At 44.8% G+C, this 20,989-nt stretch overlaps 1 protein-coding gene across 1 annotated transcript; it reads left to right on the top strand.

Annotated features, from left to right (window-relative positions):
- Positions 1–6,180: 6,180 nt before the first annotated feature.
- Positions 6,181–19,318, top strand: LOC124031713 (transcription initiation factor TFIID subunit 4-like). Its single transcript, XM_046343302.1, has 16 exons — positions 6,181–6,446; positions 6,623–7,351; positions 8,219–8,367; positions 9,846–9,953; positions 10,048–10,188; positions 10,386–10,508; positions 10,602–10,691; positions 10,820–11,065; positions 11,376–11,511; positions 16,248–16,362; positions 16,538–16,707; positions 16,798–16,928; positions 17,592–17,717; positions 17,866–17,922; positions 18,091–18,210; positions 18,369–19,318. The coding sequence occupies exons 1-16, from the start codon at positions 6,215–6,217 to the stop codon at positions 18,531–18,533; spliced, it is 2,838 nt and encodes a 945-aa protein (XP_046199258.1). The 5' UTR covers positions 6,181–6,214; the 3' UTR covers positions 18,534–19,318.
- The last annotated feature ends 1,671 nt before the right edge of the window (positions 19,319–20,989 follow it).

The following is a 20,989-nucleotide window of genomic DNA, read 5'->3' on the forward strand; positions in this document are numbered from 1 at the left end:
GGCCAGGTCTTGGTAGATTTGCAGTGGTCTGATACTCCTTCCATTTCAATATTATCGCTTGCACAGTACTCCTTGGGATGTTTAAAGCTTGGGAAATCTTTTTGTATCAAAATCCGGCTTTAAACTTCTTCACAACAGTATCTCGGACCTGCCTGGTGTGTTCCTTGTTCTTCATGATGCTCTCTGCGCTTTTAACGGACCTCTGAGACTATCACAGTGCAGGTGCATTTATACGGAGACTTGATTACACACAAGTGGATTGTATTTATCATCATTAGTCATTTAGGTCAACATTGGATCATTCAGAGATCCTCACTGAACTTCTGGAGAGAGTTTGCTGCACTGAAAGTAAAGGGGCTGAATAATTTTGCACGCCCAATTTTTCAGTTTTTGATTTGTTAAAAAAGTTTGAAATATCCAAAAAATGTCGTTCCACTTCATGATTGTGTCCGACTTGTTGATTCTTCACAAAAAAATACAGTTTTATATCTTTATGTTTGAAGCCTGAAATGTGGCAAAAGGTCGCAAAGTTCAAGGGGGCCGAATACTTTCGCAAGGCACTGTAAATAAGGTATTTCTGTTTTGTCATTATCGGGTATTGTGTGTAGATTGAGGGGGAAAAATAATTTAATAAATTTTAGAATAAGGCTGTAACATAACAAAATGTGGAAAAAGTGAAGGTCTGAATACTTTCCGAATGCATTGTACCTCTCTGATATCACATAGATTATCATCAAGCATTTCACACATTATCCATATACAGACTGTTAGCACTTTGTGTTCTATAGCACCTTCCCATAAGAACGGGCTTTTTTTGTATTTTTTTTTTTTTAAAAACTTTTCTGGGATTCTTGATTGTTTTTATTGCTTTACTGGGAGGCTGATCAGAGCTAGACATGATAGTGATATTTATGTTTGAGCATATAGTGCAGGGTGAGCTGCACACAGTGGACTTCCTACTAGTCCAAACTGCCTCAATACAAACAATATAACTCAGGTTCATAGGTGCATGATTACTGCATTCAATAGGTGACGGGTTGACAGAGGCATTCAGGGGAGTTAGAGGGACATAAATTAGGTTACTTACATTACGACTGCCATGTATATTTGCAGCAGCAATATGCCAACTCAGTGTTACAATGGTAGGGATTATCTGAGCAGGGCTTTGGTCACTGATAAGTCATTGTCTCAAAACAGCCTTGAAATACGCTGACAGGGTCCAGGAGCCAAGATGATATGGGACTTGTTGGGGTCACAGAGCAAAATGGGGAGTCTCATATTTTCATAGAGAGGTATATTAGTGTGTTGCCCAAACCATTTGGACACTACAGATGTTTTCAAGAGAAGACTGATTTTCGGAATGTCTCCTGGTCTGACAAACACCATTGTAGCTTGGCCACCTTCCACCGCAGATGCGAAAGGACGATATTGGCGGATGCGGTGGATTAAACAGATGGATGTTAATGGAGATGTTTTTATTATTTATTTATTTATTATGCCTCGAGCGGAGTATGAGGGGGCTTCAAGCAAAGAAATTATTGTAATTTTGTTTTAATGTATTTTTTTATGCCCAGCTCATGAGGCCCCTGATTGATTTGAGGCAATTGTGTCTTGTGCCTAATGGTAAATCCACCAGTGTAGTCAAGCTCATCACATATTACTATTATTACAAACAGAAGATCATCACTTCTCACAATGGTGCTCCTTTAGTAAAGTTAAGTCAAAGCTGAATCAATGTCAAACAAGATCACATAATGATTCATTTGCATTTTACATAACAGAACCGGAATAATACCATCGCATAATAGGTCTATACTATTACACCAAAAACACCTCATTTCTAATGAGATTTTACGATTAGATGAAGCTGAAAAGTAAAATATATATATATATATATATAATACAACTAGGCAGGATATATGCTTTGATTCAAACAAAAAACTAAGTCTAATAGTTTTTTAACATCATCAGATCTAATTCGCTCACAAAACAGTAATTCAAGAATACCTAAATACATACAGTGGGGCAAAAAAGTATTTAATCAGCCACCAATTGTGCAAGTTCTCCCACTTAAAAAGATGAGGCCTGTAATTTTCATCATAGGTACTCTTCAACTATGACAGACAAAATGAGAAAAAAAATTCCAGAAAATCACATTGTAGGATTTTTTTAATGAATTTATTTGCAAATTATGGTGGGAAATAAGTATTTGGTCACCTACAAACAAGCAAGTTTTCTAGCTCTCACAGACCTGTAACTTCTTCTTTAAGAGGCTCCTCTGTCCTTCACTCGTTACCTGTATTCATGGCACCTGTTTGAACTTGTTATCAGTATAAAAGACACCTGTCCACAACTTCAAACAGTCACACTCCAAACTCCACGATGGCCAAGACCAAAGAGCTGTCAAAGGACACCAGACACAAAATTGTAGACCTGCACCAGGCTGGGAAGACTGAATCTGCAATAGGTAAGCAGCTTGGTTTGAAGAAATCAACTGTGTGAGCAATTATTAGGAAATGGAAGACATACAAGACCACTGATAATCTCCCTCCATCTGGGGCTCCACGCAAGATCTCACCCTGTGGGGTCAAAATGATCACAAGAACGGTGAGCAAAAATCCCAGAACCACACGGGGGGACATAGTGAATGACCTGCAGAGAGCTGGGACCAAAATAACAAAGCCTACCATCAGTAATACACTACCCAGCCAGGGACTCAAATCCTGCAGTGCCAGACGTGCCCCCCTGCTTAAGCCAGTACATGTCCAGGCCTGTCTGAAGTTTGCTAGAGAGCATTTGGATGATCCAGAAGAAGATTGGGGGAATGTTATATGGTCAGATGAAACCAAAATATAACTTTTTGGTAAAAACTCAACATCATGCTTTGGGGCTGTTTTTCTGCAAAGGACGACTGACCCGTGTAAAGGAAAGAATGAATGGGGCCATGTATTGTGAGATTTTGAGTGAAAACCTCCTTCCATCAGCAAGGGCATTGAAGATGAAACGTGGCTGGGTCTTTCAGCATGACGATGATCTCAAACACACCGCCTGGGCAACGAAGGAGTGGCTTCATAAGAAGCATTTCAAGGTCCTGGAGTGGCCTAGCCAGTCTCCAGATCTCAACCCCATAGAAAATCTTTGGAGGGAGTTGAAAGTCCGTGTTGCCCAGCAACAGCCCCAAAACATCTCTGCTTTAGAGGAGATCTGCATGGAGGAATGGGCCAAAATACCAGCAACAGTGTGTGAAAACCTTGTGAAGACTTACAGAAAACATTTGACTTCTGTCATTGCCAACAAAGGGCATATAACAAAGTATTGAGAAACGTTTGTTATTGACCAAATACTTATTTTCCACCATAATTTGCAAATAAATTCATTAAAAATCATACAATGTGATTTTCTGGATTTTTTTTCTCATTTTGTCTGTCATAGTTGAAGTGTACCTATCATGAAAATTACAGGCATCTCATCTTTTTAAGTGGGAGAACTTGCACAATTGGTGGCTGACTAAATACTTTTTTGCCCCACTGTATGTGAGAATGTTATTCATTGACTACAGCTCTGCGTTCAACACCATAGTGCCCTCAAAGCTCACTAAGCTAAGGACCCTGGTACTAAACACCACCCCCTGCAACTGGATCCTTGACTTCCTGACGGGCCGCCCCCTGGAGGTAAGGGTAGGTAACAACACATCCGCCACGCTGATCCTGAACACAGGGGCCCCTCAGGGGTGCGTGCTCAGCCCCCTCCTGTACTCTCTGTTTACTCATCACTGCACGGCCAGGCACGACTCCAACACCATCATTAAATTTGCCGATGACACAACAGTGGTAGGCCTGATCACTGACAACAACGAGACAGCTTATAGGGAGGTCAGAGACCTGGCCGTATGGTGCCAGGACAACAACCTCTCCCTCAACGTGTTCATGACAAAGGAGATGATTGTGGAATACAGGAAAAAGAGGACCGAGCACGCCCCCATTCTCATCGACAGGGCTGCAGTGGAGCAGGTTGAAAGCTTTAAGTTCCTTTGTGTCCACATCACAAACAAACTAACATGGTCCAAACACACCATGACAGTCGAAGTGGGCATGACAAAACCTATTCCCCCTCAGGACACGGAAAAGATTTGGCATGGGTCCTCAGATCCTCAAAAGGTTCTACAGCTGCACCATCGAGAGCATCCTGGTTGCATCACTGCCTGGTATGGCAACTGCTCAGCCTCCGACTGTAAGCCACTATAGAGGGTAGTGTTAACGGCCCAGTACATCACTGGGGCCAAGCTTCCTGCCATCCAGGACCTCTACACCAGGCGGTGTCAGAGGAAGGCCCTAAAAATTGTCAAAGACTCCAGCCACCCTACTAATCGACTGTTCACTCTGCTACCACACGGCAAGCGGTAACGGAGTGCCAAGTCTAGTTCCAAGAGGATTCTAAACCCTCAAGCCATAACAGTCCTGAACATCTGGTCAAATAGCTACTCCTCCACTGCCACTCTCTGTGCATAGGCACTTACCTATGCATAGGCACTTTAACTCTACCTACATGTACATACTTTCTCAACTAACTGGTGCCCCTGCCCATTGACTCTGTACGGCAACTGCTCCGCCCACAACCGTAAGGCTCTCCAGAGAGTAGTGAGGTCTGCACAACGCATCACCGGGGGCAAACTACCTGTCCTCCAGGACACCTACACCACCCGATGTTACAGGAAGGCCATAAAGATCATCATGGACATCAACCACCCGAACCACTGCCTGTTCACCCCGCTATCATCCAGAAGGCGAGGTCAGTACAGGTGCATCAAAGCTGGGACCGAGAGACTGAAAAACAGCTTCTATCGCAAGGCCATCAGACTGTTAAACAGCCACCACTAACATTGAGTGGCTGCTGCCAACACACTGTCATTGACTCTGACCCAACTCCAGCCACTTTAATAATGGGAATTGATGGGAAATGATGTAAATATATCACTAGCCACTTTAAACAATGCTACCTTATATAATGTTACTTACCCTACATTATTCATCTCATATGCATACGTATATACTGTACTCTACATCATCGACTGCATCCTTATGTAATACATGTATCACTAGCCACTTTAACTATGCCACTTTGTTTACTTTGTCTACATACTCATCTCATATGTATATACTGTACTCGATACCATCTACTGTATGCTGCTCTGTACCATCACTCATTCATATATCCTTATGTACATATTCTTTATCCCCTTACACTGTGTATAAGACAGTAGTTTTGGAATTGTTAGTTAGATTACTTGTTGTTTATCACTGCATTGTCGGAACTAGAAGCACAAGCATTTCGCTACACTCGCATTAACATCTGCTAACCATGTGTATGTGACAAATAAAATTTGATTTGATTACATTTGACTTTTATCTCTTATTCTTATCCATATCTTTTGAAACTCTCAGGGGCTTGTAAGCAAGCATTTCACTGTAAGGTGAATTCAGTGCATGTTGTATTCGGTGCATGTGACTAATACAATTTGATTTGGAGGATGCGTTTTAATGAATAGTCTATAATGAAAGGCTATTCAGTTAGTCTCATCAAACGTTGATTTGGGAAATCATGACGTAATTGATTTTTGGGCGCTCCCTCCATTAATAATTAAAAAGAGCAATGATGTCCTACTCTTTCTGAATTCACCCTATGCCTATAACACAACTTTAATCTCTAAAACATGAACACAGAAATGTAAAACAAATGTCATGTTGTCTCTATTGTCCTCCATAGCTCAGTGACGGACAGAGGGGCAAGCAGCAGGCTGCCTAGTTCTATTTGACAGTCAGCAGCGAGCGCACGATATGTGCCCTCGTGCGTGTGGTAACAGCAGTTGTCGGACAGAACTGAAAAAAAATGAAAACTACGCAGCCATTTTGAGTCGAGAATAACAACTCAAAAGAGCAAAGAAATCACATTTATTTCCTCTAGAATGATTCCAAATAAGTACAACCGGTAACATCTCGTGTGGATCGTTTCCAGTTGGCAATCCTATCTGTACTGTCGTACCAATTTTTTCCGTCCGTGCTTTCTCATCCGGCTGGCATTCCGAAATGCAAGATAAAACCGTTTATCCCAACCTTTAAATCTAGCAATAACCAATCAGAGCACCCGGAATCCGATGTCAGTGACGGAGTATCCAATCGGCGCATGCGTCTCGCGATCGAGTGGAGTAGGGTAAAAGATGGCGGCGGGCTCGGATTTGCTGGATGATGCCTTTTTCAACACTGAGGTGGACGAGAAAGTAGTTAGTGATCTAGTTGGATCTTTGGAGTCTGAGCTCACGGGATCGGGTCGCGGAAACTCTGCAGTCAGGGTCCAGGCTGCCGCAAATCACATTGGCAACCCCGCTATATGTGGCAAATCCAATGTCCAGGACAGCAAAATGGGACTTTCACAAGAGCTTGTTAAACCAGGTAACGTAAGATAATAGCTTTAGCGGCTGATTCTGGTTAGCACATTTCACGTTGTTTTTGACTGTTTTCGTATCTTTTTAAGCCACACCACTTGACTAAATTATACTAATTTAATACATATGTTCAATTTATATATATTTGATGTTTCCCTTTCTCTCATGTTTCCTCTGCTGTAGGGACTAGCGTCCAAGCGGGTGTCATTAATAGTACGAGGTCCACCATGGATACAGCGGCCGGGACGACGGCGGCGGCGGGCTCAGGCATGACAGCGGGACACAGTCAGAGTAAGACTGGGGCAGCCGGTTGTGTGGTAAAAGTGGTTCCCGATCACGGGGAAGGAATCGGGAAAACCGGGTCGGCCGGTGTACAAACTTTAAATGGAAGTAGCGTTGTAATAAACTCTCATAATTTGGTGAGCTCTGCAAGCAGCACGGTGCCCGCCGTCACAGTTGTCAACAACGGACCAGGCTCCGTGGTCGAAGGAAACGTAATCTTACCCACAACTTCCATTCAAACCTCTCTAATGGACAGTGCTGTCACTTCAACTGTAGTATCGTCTCAGCCGTCTGTTCTAAACAGTGTGCCCACTGTCACGCTCGTAAGGCCGCCTATGCACACCACCAGAGCAGTCACCTCGCCGAGCGGGAGCAATAACTTTCTGACATCATCTGTCAACGTCGCTCACCCTGCATGTTCAGGAGCACAAATCAACAAGTCGGAGCCAAAAACGGCAATACAAAAGGCCGCACAGATGACGGGGACGGCAGCAGCTGTAGCGAAAAGCCCATCGACTATTGCAATCAGTCCTGGTGGGATAAGGGCGATCGCTCCTCAGGTATTGGCCCCAAGACTTCCGCAGCCCCAACAGAATGCTCCAAACATCCAAAACATTCAGCTCCCCCCAGGTAACTTTTCCATTCTCAGTTGATATTGTATTGCTGATTCATTGAAGCGGGATTTGATGTGTTAGAGTAGCCAATTATGTCAGTCAGCCACAGTGAGTGGAGAGGGGATACAAAATGCATCTTGCTGGCAGCCTTTCAAGGCTCTATCAATGTGATAAACAAACTTTATTGCAAACTTATGGGTAGCATTCTCAACGCTGTGGCACACAGACAAGTCTTTTGTTTGTTTATCAGACAAACTGTCCAGTTGCTATACTGTACTCTGTGTGTGTGTGTGTGTGTGTGTGTGTGTGTGTGTGTGTGTGTGTGTGTGTGTGTGTGTGTGTGTGTGTGTGTGTGTGTGTGTGTGTGTGTGTGTGTGTGTGTGTGTGTGTGTGTGTGTGTGTGCTTTGTTGTCCATTGTTCATGCTCCTCTAGCACACTGTGACCTGTGGGAACATTCTATTGATTCTGTCTACTTGTTTTGCTTGTTAAAGCAGATTAGTGTTGGCTGTTGTGCTGTTCTCTGTCATGTGGTCCTGATAGCACACATACCATGGACTGGCCCAGTGTCAAGGGGCACACTGACACTGTAGTGCATCATGTAACCTAGTTGCAAGCATGTGTCCATTTTTTTGTTGGAACTTCATGTCTCACTGGTTCTGTCTAACAATGCTATAAACCATTAAGCTCGCCACTGAAAGTTGAGTTTTAGTGATAATTAGTTTTTACTGTATCACTTATGCCAAGAGTGGCCAAATATATTTTCTAAGCAAACAATGCTTTAGAAGTTATTCAATTGTGGTGTATTTAGCGATTCTGTCTGTTGATCTATGACCCCTGTTTGACCTCACCTCTGACCCCCTCCATGCCCTCTGCCCTGTGCAGGGATGGTGTTGGTGCGCAGTGAGAGTGGGCAGCTGTTAATGATCCACCAGCAGACCCTGGCCCAGATGCAGGCTCAGTCCCAGAGCCCCATGACCCCACGGCCAGCCACCCCCACCAGCACGCCCCCTGTCCAGATCACCTCTGTACAGGTACACACACACTGAAACTGTAATCATCTCTTAGCTCCAGTGATGGAGCGATCACAGTGTGATTGAATAAAGAGAGGGATGAAAGAGCGACACAGGTGAACAGAGGTGACACAGAGCCGGTTCATTTACACCTGTCTCACCAACCAAAAACTAGACTACTGTGGCCTATACAACACACGTTCATGAGATGTGATGCTTCGGGGCGGAAGGGTAGCCTAGTGGTTAGAGCGTTGGACTAGTAGCCGTAAGGTTGCAAGTTCAAATCCCCGAGCTTACAAGGTACATCTGCTGACAAGGTACAAGGTACATCTGTCGTTCTGCCCCTGAACAGCCCCTGAACAGGCAGTTAACCCACTGTTCCTAGGCCGTCATTGAAAATAAGAATTTGTTCTTAACTAACTTGCCTAGTAAAATAAAGGTTAAATAAATAAATAAATAAATAATGATGGTTGCTAGGCAGCGCCCAGTGGCAGTTCTAAACATTGCGAGGCATGTCCCATCACTTCGCAAAGCCCACCGCCATGCACGTTTTCTCAACCACAGCTGGATGGATCAATCAATAATTGCTTTGGGAATGAGTATCACTGAATGAGAATAAAGTTAATGCCGTTGAAGGCATTTATCATGTTGTTGCTTACTGAAACTCCCAAAGTCGTCCAACTGTTTTAAATACTTTAAAGCAATAGCCGTATGTGGTCAACTGTCATTTCAGCACCGTTATGATTGGGCCAGTGTTATCGGCGCTGCTTTGAGACAAGCGTGGGGACTTATCTTGATGAATGAATCAATGTCCGATTTTTGTTTTCACCGAATATCCGTTTGGATATTTGGTTACAATTAAGCTGGGAAAATGTTAGCAAAATTGAGGTGAGTGTTGATGATCTTTAGTCTAGTTTGCTCGTCGAGCAGTGTTATCAGAATATTTTGCTGGTATGCTATGTAGCCTACGGTAGCCTAATATAACATGTGGATTATTTTGCTCGTCACTCGTGTAGTAGCCCAGGCTATATTCCGACTAAAAGCTCTTGACTTGTCTGATGATCAATCAATATGATTTTGTTTCACAGCATCTCCGTCTATGTTTGGTTAATTTGGTTTCTGTCTGGGCAAATAAGAGGTGGCGGATCATCTTATTCGTTGGCTAATATCGGATCAGACACATTTAGCATGCTATAATGTAGCATCAATCAAGTGCATTATGTAGCTATTGACTTTGCGCATAGGCAACATGAAAAGCCTGCGTCGGTTGTGAAATTTGAACACGAGACTCGCATCCTTTTGAAAACCGAGATTGCTATTATATTCTGTGCATATCATGAAAGAATACGCCTGCTCCCTACAAGGCGTAGATTCTACTCCCAGACATAGCTCATAGAAGGGTTATGCCCAGGCTGTGCAATAGGTCTAATTTTAAGGTGTGACGTAGAGTTACCACCCATTGGTGCAACCGTCCCCAGAACCCTTGTCCTATCCTGTAGGCTCCAGGGATGCCCCTCATGGCCCGTCAGGTGACCCCCACCACCATCATCAAGCAGGGCACCCCGGCCCAGACTACTGTCCTCCAGAGGCCTCCTGTGCTACAGCAGGTAGGTACCCCCCCTCTCTTCTCTTTTAATTATCTCACCCTCTCCCCTTAGTCTCATTTCATCCCCTGCACCCTTTGTCCCTTTTCTCCTGCAGAACACCATTGTGCTGGGTGGGGCAGCTGCCACCCCAGGTCAGGCCCCAGTGCAGCCTGGCTCGGCAGCAACAGCAGCAGTCAACCAGCGAGCAGGGACCCCCGGCGCTACCGGGACACCAGGCACTCCCGCTACCACTATGGTGAGACGACACTCCTCTACTCCCTCCTGCATTTGTCTACTCCTAAATGGTCATGCAATGGTTTTTTACGTGTGTGTGTGTGTGTGTGTGTGTGTGTGTGTGTGTGTGTGTGTGTGTGTGTGTGTGTGTGTGTGTGTGTGTGTGTGTGTGTGTGTGTGTGTGTGTGTGTGTGTGTGTGTGTGTGTGTGTGTGTGTAGGAGACCCTGGAGAATGTGAAGAAATGCAAGAACTTCCTTTCCACGCTGATCAAGCTGGCATCCAGCGGGAAGCAGTCGTCAGAGACCACGGCCAGCGTCAAGGACCTGGTCAAGAGCCTGTTGGTACGTCTGTCTGTGTCCATTTCACTCTCTCTCTCTTACTCTTTTTCCTCACTCTGTCTTTCTACATTGATGTCTGTTTTTCTACCACTGCAGGAAGGTAAGATCGAAGCGGAGGAGTTCACCAGTCGGTTATATCGGGAGCTCAACTCCTCTCCTCAGCCATATCTTGTGCCTTTCCTCAAGGTGAGACCGATGGATTTTCCGTTCTTTAATGTAGCTAGCTATTCTCTCGCTACCCAAACAAATACAAGTGGCCCGGAAGATGCAATATCGATGAGGGAATGACCTGTGCTCTCCCTCCCCATCTCCAGAGGAGTCTCCCTGCACTGCGTCAAATGACCCCAGACTCGACAGCCTTCATCCAGCAGAGCCAGCTTCCCCAGGCCAGCGTTCAGCCTGCCTCCTCCTCCACAGCCCTGACTACAGTGGCGCTGGGGGGCACGGCCGCCGCACAGAGACTCCCTCTTAACAGAACCACCAGCCCCGGGGCCAAGGGGACCATGCACCAGTCCCCTGTCATCAGCCCAGCCCTGACACCTCACAGCAAGCCTGGCCTGGTATACTATATCCTAATGATACTCCACTCAGTGTTTCCATGTATTGTATAGGGGGGTTGCCTTGTTGTTCTTCTTGTCACATGAAGTCTATATGACTATGTTATGTTGAGGGTTGACCCGAAGTATATCTACATGGCAAAGCCGAGTTGCACTGGGCTGGCCAGGTTGCGCATCCACCGTAATTGCTGGAACCATGCTAGAAAGGACAATGTTAAAAATATATACCCGAGCCTGAACAGTAAGGTGTGCTCTATTGTGTGAATCATGTTTTATACCTCTCTCTCCTCTCTCTCTCTCTCTCTCTGTGTAGATGGTGCCCCAGCAGCAGGGGGCGTTGGCGAGTACTCAGGTAACTCTGGCCCAGTCGCCCATGGTTACTTTCCGAGGCCAGTCCCACAGTCGCATCATCATGGGACATCCGCAGGTGGTCAAACAGCTGCAAACAGGTGTGCGTTTGTATTGTCTGCGTCCCATCGTCTTAACTGCGTCATGCCTTTGTGTTTGATGTTTGTGTACATATTCTACAGTCGTGGCCAAAAGTTTTGAGAATGACACAAATATTAATTTTCACAAAGTCTGCTGCCTCAGTTTGTATGATGGCAATTTGCATGTACTCCAGAATGTTATGTATGATAAGTCATCAGATGAATTGCAATTAATTGCAGTCCCTCTTTGCCATGCAAATTAACTGAATCCCCCAAAAAACATTTCCACTGCATTTCAGCCCTGCCACAAAAGGACCAGCTGACATCATGTCAGTGATTCTCTCGTTAACACAGGTGTGAGTGTTGACGAGGACAAGGCTGGAGATCACTCTGTCATGCTGATTGAGTTCGAATAACAGACTGGAAGCTTCAAAAGGAGGGTGGTGCTTGAAATCATTCCTCTGTCAATCATGGTTACCTGCAAGGAAACATGTGCCATCATCAATGCTTTGCACAAAAAGGGCTTCACAGGCAAGGATATTGCTGCCAGTAAGATTGCACCTAAATCAAGCATTTATCAAATCATCAAGAACTTCAAGGAGAGTGGTTCAATTGTTGTGAAGAAGGCTTCAGGGCACCCAAGAAAGTCCAGTAAGCGCCAGGACCGTCTCCTAAAGTTGATTCAGCTGTGGGATCGGGGCATCACCAGTATAGAGCTTGTTCAGGAATGGCAGCAGGCATCTGCACGCACAGTGAGGCAAAAACTTTTGGAGGATGACCTGGTGTCAAGAAGGGCAGTAAAGAAGCCACTTCTCTCCAGGAAAAACATCAGGGACAGGCTGATATTCTACAAAGGGTACAGGGATTGGACTGCTGAGGACTGGGGTTAAGTAATTTTCTCTTATGAATCCCCTTTCCAATTATTTGGGGCATCCGCTTGTCCGGAGAAGACGAGGTGAGCGCTACCATCAGTCCTGTGTCGTGCCAACAGTAAAGCATCCTGAGACCATTCATGTGTGGGGTTGCTTCTCCGCCAAGGGAGTGGGCTCACTCACAATTTTGCCTAAGAACACAGCCATGAATAAAGAATGGTACCAACACATCCTCCGAGAGCAACTTCTCCCAACCATCCAGGAACAGTTTGGTGACGGACAATGCCTTTTCCAGCATGATGGAGCACCTTACCATAAGGCAAAAGTTATAACTAAGTGGCTCGGGGAGCAAAACATCATCTTTTGGGTCCATGGCCAGGAAACTCCCAAGACCCTAATCTCATTGAGAACTTGTGGTCAATCCTCAAGAGCTGGGTGGACAAACAAAAACCCACAAATTCTGAAAAACTCCAAGCAGTTGATCATGCAAGAATTGGCTGCCATCGGTCAGGTTGTGGCCCAGAAGTTAATTGACAGCATGCCAGGGCTGCAAATATTGACTCTTTGCATCAACTTCATGTAATTGTCAATAAAAACCTTTGACACTTGTGAAATGCTTGTAATTATACTTCAGTATTCCATAGTAACATCTGACAAAAATATCTAAATACACTGAAGCAGCTAACGTTGTGGAAATTAATATTTGTGTCATTCTCAACTTTTGGCCACGACTGTACATGAAAATGTCAGCCATTTCTCAAACAGAAATATAATTTATACAAAGGATAATGTATTAGTTGTCTTATTTCAGATGAACCCTGGTACTTTCATATACCATCACTGTATAATACTGCTCCTGTGCAGGATAGGAGCTTCTCTGTGTTAGCTATTTTTCCACTGGGCGTCTCTGGGACAAACGCGCTCAGTGTGAACAATGGCAGTGTCAACGATAGAAAGCGTCAGACCGAAGTTTTCGGTCTGTGGCCGGCTGCTATTAGCTAATGGATCAAATCAAATTGTATTTGTCACATACACATGGTTAGCAGATGTTAATGCGAGTGTAGCGAAATGCTTGTGCTTCTAGTTCCGACAATGCAGTAATAACCAACAAGTAATCTAGCTAACAATTCCAAAACTACTACCTTATAGACACAAGTGTAAGGGGATAAGAATATGTACATAAAGATATATATGTGAGTGATGGTACAGAGCGGCATAGGCAAGATACAGTAGATGGTATTGAGTGCAGTATATACATATGAGATGAGTATGTAAACAAAGTGGCATAGTTAAAGTGGCTAGTGATACATGTATTACATAAAGATGCAGTAGATGATATAGAGTACAGTATATACATATGAGATGAATAATGTAGGGTATGTAAACATTATATTAGGTAGCATTGTTTAAAGTGGCTAGTGATATATTTGACATAATTTCCCATCAATTCCCATTATTAAAGTGGCTGGAGTTGAGTCAGTGTGTTGGCAGCAGCCACTCAATGTTAGTGGTGGCTGTTTAAAAGTCTGATGGCCTTGAGATAGAAGCTGTTTAAAAGTCTCTCGGTCCCAGCTTTGATGCACCTCTACTGACCTCGCCTTCTGAATGATAGCTAGGTGAACAGGCAGTGGCTCGGGTGGTTGTTGTCCTTGATGATCTTTATGGCCTTCCTGTGACATCGGGTGGTGTAAGTGTCCTGGAGGGCAGGTAGTTTGCTCCTGGTGATGCGATGTGCAGACCTCACTACCCTCTGGAGAGCCTTACGGTTGTGGGCGGAGCAGTTGCCGTACCAGGCGGTGATACAGCCCGCCAGGATGTTCTCGATTGTGCATCTGTAGAAGTTTGTGTGCTTTTGGTGACAAGCCAAATTTCTTCAGCATCCTGAGGTTCCTCTTTAAGGAATACCTAGGATAGGATAAGTAATCCTTCTCACCCCCCCCCCTTTAAGATTTAGATGCACAGTAAAGTGACTGTTCTACTGGATGTCATAAGGTGAATGCACCAATTTGTAAGTCGCTCTGGATAAGAGCGTCTGCTAAACGACTTAAATGTAATGTAAATGTAATATAAGTCATGGCAAACTGTGTAGAATTTAGGGCTGTCCCCGACTAAAAACTATCTTGGTGTCCGAAAATCGTCTGTTCTTTCGATCAACCTGGAAATGTTAAACGTGTATTTTTCCATATATAGACACACCCTGTGTTTTAATAAATTTAACTATATGCATTGAGCTTGTCTGATTCTTAAAGCTTATGGTTTGATGAAATAAGACAATTGCCTCCGGATGGCGCCAGAGATCTAGATAACCAGAAACATTGTATAAACTATTAAATTGGGTCCAGCGCCGAGCTTGAGCTAGCGAACTTGCAACATTGTATAAACTATTAAATTGGGTCCAGCGCCGAGCTTGCACTAGCGAACTTGCAACATTGTATAAAATGTTCTGGACACACAGAGTTTCCACGCCAGTGAGGACCGGACAGACACAGCTGTAGCCTATTTGTGCAAGGGATAAGACGCAGTGTTGACTTGGGCAGTAGCTCACCGGAGCTGAGTGCCGGTCCTTCAAATGTTCTACTGCTTGAGTTCCTGTTCCTCTTGAGTGATGGAAATATTTTTCAGGTCGCTTATTATATAGGCTTACTTCTATGCGTGCGCCTCCCTTCTCAACATTGACAGGAGAGCTCCACACAATGTGTCATAAGGTGAATGCACCAATTTGTAAGTCGCTCTGGATAAGAGCGTCTGCTAAATGACTTAAATGTAAATGTAAATGATGAGGTTGAAGAGGCGCTGCTGCGCTTTCTTCACGATGCTGTCTGTGGATGGACCAATTCAGTTTGTGGAGACGGCAGTAGTGTGTGTGTGTGTGTGTGTGGGCTTGTATTACAATCCTCGTGGGTACCGGAAATCAAGGAAAATTCACCCTTGTGGGGGACATTTCTCAGGTCTCCACGAGGACAAAGGCTATTTTAGGTTTAGGGGTTAGAATTGGGGTTAGGGTTTGGGCGTTAAGCTCATAGGGGGCATAGGGACACGTGCCCCCTCAAAATGTCCTGTTAGCATTACAGAAATCACTTTATTTTAATAAAATGTTATCAATAATAGGTTACCAATCTTCCAACCTCTTATATCTAGCTACCAATAAACCATTTCAGGCCATCAATCAAGTTAGAGTAACTAGCATGCCTAACTATCTTAGCTGGCATGCCTGCTGGTAAGGTTGGTAGACTTTAGGAAAGCAAGCAAAAACTAAATGTACTCCCATCCTTTCAATCTTTTACCCAGATTTGAGCAGAGAAGCATATTTAGTTTCTTTAAAAAATGTTACCACCAGTCAGTGAGAAACGGACAGCTCAAAAAGTTTGCTTAGATATGCCGGACAATAAACACATTTCTGACATCAAATTAAAGCATAATAATTATGGCTCTAGATTACAGGAGTTTAAAAAAGCTAAATTCTCAACCTCTACCTCTGAGACATCCTCACATACTTTGTGCCTCCTCACATTTCTGTGCATGATGCACCTGGGTTAAAATTAGGGTAAGGGAAAATATCATTTTGAATGGAAATACACTTTAGGTGTGTTCACTGGACTGTATGGAAACACTGCCCCCTTGTGAGAGATGAATGTAACTGCATGCAATATTGCTCAAGAAAGCGCTCATCTGTGACATGTTCTTCTTCCATCTCTCTTCCTCTTGATCTCGGCTCCTCTCTTCTGCTCACAGCAGATGTACCAAGAAGAACATGATTACTTATTGATGTGTAAATGATACATTATACAATGTGAAAGGTTGAGGAGCCTGTGTGAAGGTCGAGTGTCTGTTATGTAACAGTTCCTCCCCCATCTTGCGCTCTCCGTCTCCCTGTCTGTGTCTCAGTTCCTGTAGTGAAACAAGCTCTAGCACCAGGGGCCAAGGTAACACTGGGGCGCCAGTCTATGCTCTCTGTTGCACAGACGAACAAGCTGAAGGAGGCAAGCGGAGGAACCTTCAAGTAATCCACACACACACACACACACACACACACACACACACACACACACACACACACACACACACACGCACATGCACAAGTTGGATGATTTCAGAATTCTTAAAGTGAAAAAGAGGCCTTTAGAAATAGTTATCTTTCTCTTCTTTCCCCCTCTTTCCCTGTCTCCTTCATCCAGAGATGATGATGATATCAATGACGTGGCATCCATGGCTGGAGTCAACCTGTCAGAGGAGAGCGCCCGTATACTGGCAACCAACTCTGAGCTGGTGGGCGCGGTGACTCGCTCCTGTAAGGACGAGGCCTTCCTCCACACCACCTCACTAACCCGGAGAGTACAGGAGATCGGTGAGACACACACCACATAAACGCATGCACACACACACACACACACTCTGTACCTAAAATGTCTTAACATCTCCTGTTCCCTTGTAACAGGTAGGAGGTTTGGGGTGATTGACCTGGGGCCAGAGGTTGTCAACTACGTTTCCCATGCAACACAGCAGCGGCTGCAGAACCTGCTGGAGAAAGTGACGGAGGTGGCGCAGCAGAAAAACATCACCTTCAAGGTGAGCGAACACAGCTTCTGTGGGTGTTGTCGTGAAGGAGGTTTCACGCGTTCTTTAATGAGCTAAGTTCTGATGTTTTCTGTCGATACTGGGTTGTAATCCTTATTGTTGCTAGCCTTTCATCTTCAAAAAGTGCTGAAGGGGACTCCCGAGTGGCGCAGCGGTCTAAGGCATTGCATCGCAGCGCTAGAGGCGTCACTACAGACCCGGGTTCGAGCCCAAGCTGTCTCGCAACCGGGAGACCCATGAAGGGGTGCACAATTGGCCCAGCATCGTCCGTGTTAGGGGAGGGTTTGGCCTGCCGGAATGCCCTTGTCCCATCGCGCTCTAGCGACTCATTGTGGCGGGCCGGGGGAGTGTGCACGCTGACTTCGTTTGCCAGCAGGACAGCGTTTCCTTCGACACATTGGTGCGGCTGGCTTCCGGGTTAAGGCGAGCAGTGTTTCAAGAAGCGGTGCGGCTTGTCGGGGTCGTGTTTCTGAGGATGCATGGCTCTCGACCTTCGCCTCTCCCGAGTCCATACGGGAGTTGCAGCGAGGGGACAAGACTGTAACTACCACTTGGATATCACAAATTTGGGGAGAAAAGAGGGTAAAAAGTACAACAACAAAAAGTAATCCATTTTTACCCTTGTAATCCATTATCTCTCTCTCTCTCCTTCAGGAGGATGATAAGTATGAACAGGTGAGTGACGTGCGAGCCCAGCTGAAGTTCTATGAGCAGCTGGATCAGATGGAGAAACAGAGGAAGGAGGAGCAGGAGAGGGAGATCCTGATGAAGGCTGCCAAGGTAACTCGCCACCACAGGCATTGATGCACTAACCTTAGAAATGTGGAGGTGCAACTTCAACCATGTTACATAGCCTTTTTGCACCATCTAGTGGTCTTATGCTGTAAGTGCCAGTAGTGTTGATAGTGAATTCCATGCCCCCCCCCAGTCTCGATCGCGGCAAGAGGACCCAGAGCAGCTTCGGCTCAAACAGAAGGCCAAAGAGGTGAGAGGAGAGTTTGTGTGGCTGTATGCAGAGTGCGTATAACATTAGCGTATTATGTCGTACGCTAATGATTGGTAGTGTTTCTCATACTCTTTGTGTCACTTGTCTCAGTCTCCAAGCACAGGAGCGTTGTGTGTGTCATGCCTGTTCCCTCTGTGTGTGGTCTAGATGCAGCAGCAGGAGCTGAATCAGATCAGGCAGAAGGAGGCCAACATGACAGCCCTGGCAGCCATCGGCCCCAGGAAGAAACGGAAAATGGAGTCCCCCGTCAACGGCGCTGGGGCTGAGGTAGAGTATCATGACCGCTACTCTAGGCTCGATCATTGCCTATATATTGCGCTTAACAGGGATCCAAACGTGTGGATTGATAGCGGTTTATGCATACACATGTTTTTGAAGATCAACATGAATGTTCCTTTCTCTTGTCTCCCCCTCCCTCTCCGCAGGGTTCTGGCTCTGGTCCCTCGTCGTCGGGTGGGGCCAATAGTGGAGGCTCCAGACCTCAGCGCCAGCGCATCACCAGGGTCAACCTCAGGGACCTGCTCTTCTGTCTGGAGAATGAGAGAGAAACCAGTAGCTCACATCTACTCTACAAAGGCTTCCTCAAATAACACACAGGGAGACGAGACACTAAATGAGAGAAACCAGTCACTCTGATGCACGTGACTCAAGTCTCCAATAACACCTCCCCCCGACAGATCAGAGGCCTGACGCTCCCAATAGCAGCTCCCTTATAGAGCCAAATGGCCCAGCTACACGTGACGGCACCTCCTCCTCTTCTGTGCTCTCCTACAATCATGACCTGGAGGGAAGGCAGACCAGCGGCGCCTGGAATATGAATCATCAGCTGTGCCCTACACACCCTCCTCAAAGGTGAGGTGGTGGGTCTGACCTCTCAGACTAGGTCTTCTGGACCCTCCTTTACCCCCGTGCCTCTCACAGTTATCTAGGGACCAGCTACTGGCAACCTGGTCCCCTCCCATACACTGCCCTCTGGTGCCCTGGAGGGGGAAATGCTCTTATTTGTGAGGTCTCCTTTGGGTCTGGATACATCCTCATTCACAGTAGGTGCATAGCTTTGCCAACCTTTAACCTCATGCAAGAGGCTTCTATGATTAGACTTTTTTTTATAAAGAACCCCAGCGAGGACCCTTTTAACACAGTTAACGAACAAATGTACTAAACTGCATTCGTAACGTTAAGTCCCTGACCAAACTGGAACTCTGGGCCTTTTGTTGGGCGATAGAGGTGGGGTTAGAGACTATTTTATCGTCATTCATTCTCGTGCTATTACCTGTGGATTCTTTTTTTTTTTTTTTTACTTGACTGATACAAGTCTTCTGCTGAGTTGCCTTTTTGCCAAAATAAAGCCATATGAATGATACATGTCTAACTCTCTAGAACTCTGATAACATTACAGGACCCCTACTTGTTATTCAGTCAGTTTTTAGGCATTGTTTGATTCTGTTTTAGTATAACTTCCCGTGTGCTTTTGTGTTTGCCTTTTTTTTGTTTTTGAATCCGTTATTATGATTATGTCAACATGTCTGTTGTAAAGGTTATGGAAATGGACGCGAGCTTGTGTGCGCGCTCATTTCTGGTGCACATGTAAGGAAACAGTCCTGTCAATCACAGTTCATACAAATCATATGTTTCTACCGGTAGACTGTGGGGGGGGGGTAAACATGAACAGGTTTATGAATATTTATTTTTTCAAAAGAGTCATGTAAATAATAATTAACAATAATTAATTGTTGATGCAACAATGCAAAGTGAGACTGAGACGTTGATGCAACGTTGGCAATAAATAGCCTATTTATGTTTGGAGGTAGGCCATTGCTGGCTGCCATGGTGATGTGTGATGGAATGCAGAATATGGACTGCACCTCCCCCAGAGGTATACACCCACTTTCTATATCATTTACATATTTTGTTAGTGCACATACTAATTGGTTGTTTCTGATGGTTTTGGATGGTAGTGTATGAAAAATGTATATTGATTCAACTTTTCTAGCTGTACATACTTCAGTTGGCCTTTTTAGTAAGGTCTGTCAATAGAAGATTAATTTTCTTTTCTCAACATAATTTTTCTCTCTGCTAGTCAATCAGTATTGATATGTTTTTATACCATCGCCCCTGGCAACTGTTACATACATTTCCCTCTGTCCATTTTCTATCGGCCAACACAGTTTTCAATGAAAAACGGAAGTATATTATGTAAATATAAGTTTTGCACAGCCATTTGTTAATATGTAAATACTCTAAATGAAAAGTTTTTAATGGTGATTGTTAATAGAGGATTGAGAGAGAATAATCTCCTTCATTAAACAAAATGAAAAATAAGTTGTTGTGCTGTATGTCCTTCTGCCTGGGGTGGATCTAGCTTAAACCCCTCAATGCCTGCATTTATAGTTTGTCTTATACAGTGGCTACCTACTGTACTAACAGAGACAGATGGGCTGCAATGACACCAGGGATTTTTTTTAACAGTTCCTGAGTTCAAGTGCAGTACATAGTTCTTTCAGCGGAGGGCACTATTGTATCACTCAATATCCACATCCCTCAAACAGTGGTCAATCTCATCAAAATAAATCCATTTGCTTGGTGTCTTTGGGAGTAAGAGCGATCTCATCTGCATCTATTGCCGTGTTCATGTACTACTGGTCGGAACTAGGAAACTCGTTTCCGACTTGCTAACTGGTTGTAGTTATACATGTGTCACGTTCAACCAGTTAGCAAGTCAGGCATTTCCCAGTTTCCTAGTTCCAGCTAGCACGTGAACACGGCATATTTGAACATGGTCCACATCAATAGAGCCAAAATCACACTCGCAAGTGAATGGAGTTCGGTTCACAAAATAAAAATCCCAGGGGCAGCATTTTGAGCTGAGACTAACATGTCTATAAGCCGAATGCCTGTGGATATGACAGTGGTAAATTCCTAGAGTGATTATTAGTATTTTTGCTCACCCTATTCCACCCATGCATATGCCTCTGTCGGCACAGTAGCCTTCAGAGCGTACCGTCAGTTTCCCAACCCTCCCCAACAGCAAGAAATATGTGCTTAA

The sequence above is a fragment of the Oncorhynchus gorbuscha genome, linkage group LG03 (assembly GCF_021184085.1).
Source record: "Oncorhynchus gorbuscha isolate QuinsamMale2020 ecotype Even-year linkage group LG03, OgorEven_v1.0, whole genome shotgun sequence".
NCBI lineage: Eukaryota > Metazoa > Chordata > Actinopteri > Salmoniformes > Salmonidae > Oncorhynchus > Oncorhynchus gorbuscha.

What these genes read in the sequence shown, in the direction of transcription:
- LOC124031713 (XM_046343302.1), top strand. Translation starts at nt 6,215, where the DNA reads ATGGCGGCGGGCTCGGATTTGCTGGATGATGCCTTTTTCAACACTGAG. An exon ending in GCAAGCGGAGGAACCTTCAA is followed by an intron (nt 16,363 to 16,537) that starts GTAATCCACACA and finishes TCCTTCATCCAG; the next exon opens with AGATGATGATGATATCAATG. An exon ending in TCCTGATGAAGGCTGCCAAG is followed by an intron (nt 17,718 to 17,865) that starts GTAACTCGCCAC and finishes GCCCCCCCCCAG; the next exon opens with TCTCGATCGCGGCAAGAGGA.